The 8,722-nt window shown below is 39.2% G+C and overlaps 1 protein-coding gene across 1 annotated transcript in view; it reads left to right on the forward strand.

Moving 5' to 3' along the window:
* Positions 1 to 4,132: 4,132 nt before the first annotated feature.
* The window catches only part of LOC118733914 (protein tilB), a gene marked incomplete at its 3' end in the record, with an annotated part of 32,903 nt that continues 28,313 nt past the window's right edge, over positions 4,133 to 8,722 (forward strand). Inside the window, 4 exon segments of the mRNA XM_036463545.1 lie at positions 4,133 to 4,222; positions 4,287 to 5,133; positions 8,217 to 8,425; positions 8,497 to 8,536. Of these exon segments, the coding sequence (XP_036319438.1) occupies positions 4,213 to 4,222; positions 4,287 to 5,133; positions 8,217 to 8,425; positions 8,497 to 8,536 (1,106 nt within the window). The 5' untranslated portion in view covers positions 4,133 to 4,212.

An 8,722-nucleotide genomic window follows, 5' to 3' on the forward strand; every position in this document is an offset into this window, starting at 1 on the left:
AAAAAAAAACCTAAAGTGTCCCCAAGGACAAAGGAAGTCCGTCAAAAAATATTACGGTCCGATATGTTGTGAACTTAGTAGCAAGTAGCGATGCAGCCACTATTACAGAAGCGATTAAGGTATTAAACTTTAATGCAAATCAGTAGACAGCGAGGCGAAGAATTGCCAGATTGAGCGCAAAGGCATCATAAAAGAAGAAAAAAGCAAATTTGATCAAAATACATGTGCGAGTGTGGCAGCATTTTGCTGTATCGCACGAAACCCGAACCGTTGCCTAAAGAGATATGCAATAAAAAACACATTTTTAAGATACAATTGAAGGTTATTTGGTCTGACAAGACTTAATTAATCGCTTTCAATCAGATGACCCGGCATTGGTATTGGATCAAAGACCCAAATTAAGCCCAAGCGCATCATGCAAGGCAAACTGTGAATCACAGTGGTCGGTCAATAATAGTTTGGAGTTGTATTTCAAAAATTGTGCTGGTCCGTTAGAATGCATTATGCGTAAGGAACCTGTTCATATTTCAACAAAATTTGTGAGATGTAGTCGAAAATATGAGACTTTCTGCTGAAAAATCATCCAAAACACGCTATGGTGCAAGACTTTGTCCAAGTGTGGGTATAGAGAACGGCTGCCATGTTTGTCACGTCAGCACTATACACTACACCCACTTAATCTCTGGAATTAATGTTAAATCTTCCACGGCAAATTTCTGGCCGGCTGTAGTGCTGCCAGGAGAGACAACAGATACGAACACGTAAAGGTTATTGCAACTCTTTAGATAACAAAGAGGAACGAATGAGAAGGTGTCATAGATCTAAACCCAGATCCCTTCTGAACGGCCTCTCACTATATAATCGGACAGCCAAGCTGCCATTCAATCTCTAACATCTAACGTAGCAAAGTCCAAAGTATCAGTAGAATGCAGAAGGACTCTCAACCTATCTGGGCACAGATACATTCCTGACAACTCCTTGAAAACCACCTGCCATACTATCAGACAAATTTGCCTAATACTTGATGTAAAGCTATCCATAGCTCTCACTCGGTTTGAATGCTCTTCTCTTAGGTTAGTAATCACCGGACTCTCCCGGATGACCACAAATGGAAAGACATTTAGGATATTGAACCAACGATTTTTGTCGCAGCTGCAGAAACGAGAGCATCGAACACTATCTCTGCCACTATCCTAACCTAGCCAATATGCGCTAACAATTCTTCAACAAGTACTTTTTAGATTGCTTAGCCGACCCTGAGCTCAGAAAATACTCTAAAATTTTCTTTTTTTTATATAAAACGCACCAGTGGGTTTATTTATTGAGAGACGGAAACGATTGGCTTCGTTCAGTGGGATCCCAACGGGCTTTTCCGCTTTTCCAGCCTACGCATACCTCCGTGCTATGCGTGGTGAAGCTTACTCTAACCTAATGCCGGTTGTATGTGACGAACTCCTCCACCCTTTCAAAGTTATAACTGCCAGCATTGAATTAGATGCCTAGGTGCACATGCACTGCAGGGAATGGCATTGGTTGATCGTCAACTGTTCATACTCATTCAATACCGCTGCTTTGTATGACTGAGCAGCGGCGTTGGCTTAGTAGTATCGATACCGAAACGAAATTAGAGGATGACTGAACACGAGCGCATTGCGTGCTGTCTTGCAAATACAGCCACCACAAGTGAACGATGCTTATAACTGCTCATACTGATATAAGGTTTGTTCGTCGAGCAAAAAATTTGTACGAATTTGTACGAATTATCACGATTTTTGCCCAAATCGCGTTCGTGCAGACCAAAAAATTATCCAACACTCAAAAATTGTGAGAGCAAAGTGACAGTTCTCTTGGAGAGAAGTTGCAAATTCTTGCTGGAAAAAATTTTGCCAGCAAGAATTTGCAAACACGGAAAACATGTGGTTGTGGCGCATGGTTGCATTTTTGTCTACAATAATTTGAATAAATTAGTTCGTTAAATTTAAAAATTTATAAACACGAGCGATTTTTTTATGAAAAAAGGAAGTAAATAATTGTTGATATAATTAATTTAGTTAATTCCAATGATTTGAACTTAATTCGGCTGAAAAAAATGGTATTCGCAATCGGAATGCAATTGCAACCAGAGTCGATTTAAGAAACCCGACAGCTAGTACGATGAAGAAATTGAAATGAATGTTAAAGAAAGTCAGAACAACAAGAAATATACATGTATATCCTGTTTTTGGCCATCCGAAAGAATTTTAAAAATTCTATAAAAATTTTTTATGTTTGAAATGCAACCGTGGACGCCAGCTGGCAGCGAAACTTGCAAATTCCTGCAAATTTGCGTTCGTGCAGAAATTTGCAAGTTTCTCAACATGAGAGAGAATTTGAGAGAATTTTTTCTTACTCTCTGATATTTTGAGTGTTGGATAATTCTTGCTGGATTTTCGACGAACAAACCTATTGACTTCGGCAAATCTGTACTCTGAATGATCGTGCACGAAACCAGCAAACGTGGCAGTTGAACGGCTCCGAAAACATGAGAGTCATCATTTGTTGCAGAAGTCGTTTGACTTGTTGCTGAAAATCATCTGACTTGTTGCTGAAAATCATCTGACTTGTTGCTGAAAATCATCTGACTTGTTGCTGAAATGACGACGAATGTGGTAAAGGGTAATTTATCGTCTCGTATGCATGTATGTATGTATTTATAGCGCGTCTACCATTCAATTGCATTGCTCACTGCTGGCTAGTTGTGAGGAATGTGCATACGTGTGCATACATGTATGTAGGCTAGTTGTGAATATGCATACGTACGTAAGTATGTATGTATGTACATATCAATGCTTCATTTCAAACATGCAAGTGGCTTTGAATGTTTTTGAACTACAGTATCATCACTTCGGCAACACGTCAAACGCGCCTTCAGCAACAAACCAAAGGCGGCGGTTTGACTTCTGCAACAAATCAAGTTAGCTAACTGCGGCATCTTGCCTTCGCCAGTCTTTCACATAAGCTGTCATGCTTTCGGCAACCGTCCAAATGCAGTATCGTGCTTATGGCTGTCGATCAAATACGGCGGTTGCTGGTTTCGTGCACGATCATTCGGAGTACAGATTTGCCGAAGTCAATATCAGTATGAGCCATGAACCAAAAAGACAAGATCACGACAGCAGAAGAGTGGCCCGTTATAATCGCACTTATGAAAAAAGTAGGGCGATTTTGACATACGCCGTTTGTTTACATTTGTTCGTTGTTTACAATTTGGTGGTGGCTTTTTACTGCAATTTTCTTAATTTTCGCTTGTGACAACGTGTGCACACATAAGGTAAAGAATAATTTAACACAACGACATGATTTATAGGAGAATTTGCATAATAAAAATGATTATTCATGCGTTCAACAATTACGCGTTTTTTTGTTCTCTTCGTTGTTTACTTCTTACAACAAAGATGGCGTCGAGATTTCAACAGCTAGAAAATAACTTTTTTCTTTCTTTCCTTAAGGCGTGATCTTGTGTCTTTCGTTCATGAGTATGAGCTGTTATAAGCATCGTTCACTTGTGGTGGCTGTATTTGCAAGACAGCACGCTTTGCGGTGGTGTTCGTTCATCCTCCGTTTTTAACGTGAGTAGGCTTAAAGTCACAAAAACAGCACCCTTTGCCAATGTCTGATGCACTGATACTTCGACATGCCCCGTTAACTACGAGGCACACGCGCTTTGCATCTTTATCTCATTCTAAGAAGGCTCTGTCAGCTTTTGTTGTTCATGATCGTGGCGCGGCTCTTTGGGCAGCATTCTTCGACAAAACAGTTGTGTTTACGGGCTAGCGAATTCTAAAGGAATCTTGGCTGTAATGCACATCTCTCTGAGAGCTGAGAGGAAAGACTCGAGTTGCGAAGTAATATGTATGTACTTATATAATGTTACCAGGTATCTAATTAGCTTGTATTTGATTTCTTCGAGGGATGTTTTAGTAACTGCATACACTAACAAATTGCATATGTATATTTCTTATTTGGGTGGTTCAACTTACCGCTGTAATTTTCATTCCGTGTGAACATCCCCTTTTTGGAGACTCAACAAAATGAATAAATAATTTGTTTGGTTGCCACGGAAACACATACATATGTACGTTTCTTTGAAGTTTTTTCTTTGAAGTGCATCTTTTATTAAACAATAAATATTTTTCATAAATATACATCGCAATTCATGAAGATCTTCAAGCCATGGTAAAGAGTAAGTGTAAAAAAAATACCCTATTCAATCGCACTAAACACTTTATGCGTTTTAAAATGAACAGTTACTGAGGCATTGGTGCGCAAGAAATCCGAGCATAATGAGTGTCTCATCAGTACATTGGAAGAACTCTCCTTGCATCAAGAGGACATTGAACGAATCGAACATCTGCAAAACTGGTGTCGGGATTTGAAAATTTTGTTGCTACAATCAAATCTCATTTCCAAAATAGAGAATTTGCACAAATTGAAAAAATTGGAATATTTGAACTTGGCCATTAATAATATCGAGCGTGTGGAAAATCTGGAGCAGCTCGAGTCGCTAACCAAATTAGACTTAACTTTAAATTTCATTGGCGAATTAACTTCCATCGAATGCTTGAAAGGAAATTATAATCTACGCGAATTAATACTCATTGGAAATCCCTGCTGTGATTACCCGCACTACAGAGATTATGTAACGGGTACGCTGCCACAGCTGAATAGCCTGGATTGTGAAGAAATCAAAATGTCACAAAAGTTACAGGCGCAAAAGACATTGAGTAGCCATCGTGCTGTTATTGTACAAAAACAAGCAAACTATTTCATTGAGCGAGATGAGCAAAAGCTGCGAGTGGCACATAAAAAGACAGAACTGGAAGCTGAAATGGCGGAAGTCGATGATGAAGATAGTCGCATCAAGATGTTCTGGGATGCTAAAAGTGAGCATTGTCCCGAGACACGCACGGATATAGCAAAGTATCACAAGCTCGGCAGGGAGAAGAGGAACACCGAGCAGCATGATAAGAAAATGCATAGAACGCCAGCACTATTTGCACCATGCGGACGACCGTATAATTTGAATCAAGCGAAATTACCATTCCATTTGAGCGACGAGTACAATGAATACATGTTGCAGCTAGGTATATACAAGTAAGTGTGCTTGCACTGATTAAGCAGTGTTTGCATTGTTCAACATTTGCGTTCAACTCAGCGCAGGGTTACACGAAAAAAAAGTTGAATGGCTAAAGATCAAAATATAAAAAAAAATATAAAAATATTCGCCATAAAAAGGCGTTTGCATTGTTAAAATTTGCATCCAACTTTTGGTTGAACGGCCTTTCAACTACATAATCGCTTTCAACAAAGTTGGTCGCCAGCCAACATTTAAGTGTACTTGGTTAATTCTGTTTAGTCTCGCTCAGAGTAGATGATGGTAGGCAGGGTGGTGCGAGCGCAACAATTAGTTAAGCCACACATTCTCCCCATTAAATTCACGCACGGCTATGGCCTCTCAAATGCCTAAAAGCCTAAGTTAATGGACATTTCCTTTCAATCTTCTAATAATACTTCAACAATATCAGGGCGGAACAATGTCTGGGCGGAATTATTCCAACTCAGGATAAAAGACATAGACATTAGGGTTCCACCGATTTTTTGTATATTTATAGGCGGTTTTTTGAAATCTTCATTTTTCGAATATCGAAATCCGGTTTTTTTTCATTTCATATAAAAAAGTTTTGAGTTTTTCGAAGTTTTCAAGGATTTTTCTAGTTTCTAAATAGTTTTAAAATTATCTCCCACATAGGTTATTTGGGGATGAACAGCATATGTATCATATTTGATTTAAATAAATTAATGTTTGGCGCTTAAACATTTTCTACGTGTTTGGCCGAGCTTCCAGCAAACTAAGAAGCATACAAAGGGCAGCAAGCACAGGTAGCGTAACAGGTGCACTAAGATCCTGCCCGGAAGAAGCGCTGAATGATATCCTTAATTTAATCCCTACTGATCTCCACCTGGAAAAAGGGGCTATGAAATCGGCGGTCAGACTCAGAGAGTCAGGCCTTTGGGGGATTTGATACTTCGGATATGAGTTGATCATAAATCAAATGCCATTAAGTAGGACGACAGACTATATGGTAGGCAACTTCGACTTCAGCTGTAACATGCAAGTGTTATTCCCATCAGAAGGGACGGATCCAAGATGGATTACGGTGTAGGAGCGGGAGTCTGGTTGGTTGGTTGGTAGAAGCGTCGCCTGGGTACATTCTCAGGACCCAATTAGTGCTGAAAGCACCATTTTGATACGCTTTCTCTGGGACCCCTGATTCTATCTGCTTTCATGATTCGTTGGGTTCGTCAAACCATTAGGATTTCCGATGAATCTATTTAGATTAGTAATGGTAAATTTGGAAATTTCCCAAAGATTTTGGATAGAAAAACTCCCGAGTGTGATCTGCCTTATTTGAGACAATGCTGGGCACTCGCAAAGATAGTGAAGGACCATCTATTTACTTCCCACAGGATTACCCATACGGCACCGAGGGTTATACGGAAGGCTAATGCGGGAGTCTACTCCGAGAAACTCGGTGTGGCTCTGTCTCTACGGTTGGTAAATGATACAAGCATCTTCCAAGTGGAAGTTCTGTCGGCGGTTACCAAATCCAAGCTAGTAAGGGACTGCAAAGTGATACTGAGCTCAGTGTCTCAGTCAACTACCATCTCTCTTGTCTGCGTTCCCTGACATAGGAACATAGAAGACAATGAGAAGGCGAATTAGCTGGTGAAGGCATGAGCCGGTGTAGTTGAATCTCAAGCGGTGGCACTGGGTTGCCCCTTGGGATAGTCCAAAGAGATATTATTATGTATTTCCTTGAACTGGCTACACGAAGGTGGTCAGATATAAAGACTTGTAAGAAATCGAGAAAACTAGATATGGCCTGACTACAACAGGACGATGACCTTGGACTTGCTGAACAGATGAAAGCTAGAGTTATTCAGAATTTGTTCAACATAGGCAAACAGGCGAAAAAATATGTCTACCCCATAATACGATTTCCCGCAGCTGTCAACTAGACGATAGCGATGAAAGTGTCCAGCATTTCCTTTTTGAATGTCCAGGTCATTCGAATATTAGACACAAAACATTCGGAAAACATCTGGTAGCACAACGAACGCACCTATCATAGCCAAATTGGTAGATTCATGAGAGAATCGAAATGGTTCGACTTAGCAACATAGAATGTGTATTGACAAAATATTCCGCGCGAGATGTGCATCAAAATAACGCAAAAATGCGCTAATTGTATCCTGGGCAGCGACTAGGAAGCACTGCAACCCACCATTCCGAGGAGCCTAGGTTCAAATCAATATCGAAAGAAAAAGAAAAGTTTGTTTCTAATAGCAGTCGCCCCTCAACTTGATGATAGCGCTCGCCCGGTTCATTGAATCTCTGCTTGCAAGTAGCGTATTTGAAAGGGCATATGGACGCAAATTTTTTCTAATGCTTTTTGAACATAGGCCCTGCGGAGTGGTAACGCGCACTGCTAACCACTATACCACAGCGGTGTTTAGTTACTTAAAAAAAGAATTGTAGACAAGTTTATACTTTTGATAAGGTGCTATAAAGTTTTTGTCTGAGAATACACCTAATGCCATTTTATTCAGACTTTCCAAAATACGATCATATCATTAGAGATCTAATGGGTTTAAATGGTTTACGAAAATATTTCTCGTAAAAGTTTACTACTATATACATATATGTATATCCAAACTACAAAATTGCGCTCCGTGATGAATTTTAACACTTTTTTCCACTAATTCTAAAAACACCCAGGCAAAAAATTTCAAACTTAATGGCCATATAAAATTAAGCAAAAAGATTTGAAGCTTTTTTATATTTTATATGGTCTAGGTCTCTCATCCTGAGTTGAAATCATTCCGCTCCGAAAATGCTGTTGCACTGTGTAACAAGTGCACAGATTCACTGTGACATCATTCGAACTCAGTTTCAAATCGGAAGTTTTTAAATATCCTAGAGCTTGTAGCTGCAGACTATTTACTACATTAATTCTCAAGAATCCGTCCATGTCATTAAGTAAAAATTTGTAATCACCAATTTTAATTACATCCTGGTAGAAAGAAACCAATAGTTAACCCATTCCGAAGTGCGTATCGAATTCCCAACGATGAACGCTTGTAACATCGAAGTAACCGGTACTTTTGTATTGCAGACACTTGGATACATCACAAATCAAAGTGGACATCGAGCCGAATTATGTGCGAGTTTCTGTGAAAGGGAAACTTTTCCAAATGTCCTTTTCGGACGAGATTAAAACAACCGAAGCTAGCGTACAACGTTCGCAAATAACCGGTTATTTGCTTATAAAAATGCCGAAATTGCATGTCAACGAAATGATCATTGTGCGATCAAGGCAACAAGGTAACAATATGTATACAATTCTAAACAATTTATAAAGAGAAATAAAAACCGAAAATAATTTTTTTTTGCAGGAAATGACGTTAATTATTCAAGCAGTAATAAAGGAAAAGGGTAATAATTGTATAGGTAGTCATCAAATATATTCGTAATTAGCAACCCCAAGAAGCCCCGGCTAACAAATTTCAAGTAAATGCAATCATATTTGAAATTTTTGTCCACTCTATTTGTTCCGACATACTGCATTTCAAAAAACGTCACACATCCCTTAAAAGAAAACATGTTCATCCAAGTTTGAAG

The sequence above is a fragment of the Rhagoletis pomonella genome, unplaced genomic scaffold (assembly GCF_013731165.1).
Source record: "Rhagoletis pomonella isolate Grant_MI unplaced genomic scaffold, Rhpom_1.0 Rhpom_scaffold_00002, whole genome shotgun sequence".
NCBI lineage: Eukaryota > Metazoa > Arthropoda > Insecta > Diptera > Tephritidae > Rhagoletis > Rhagoletis pomonella.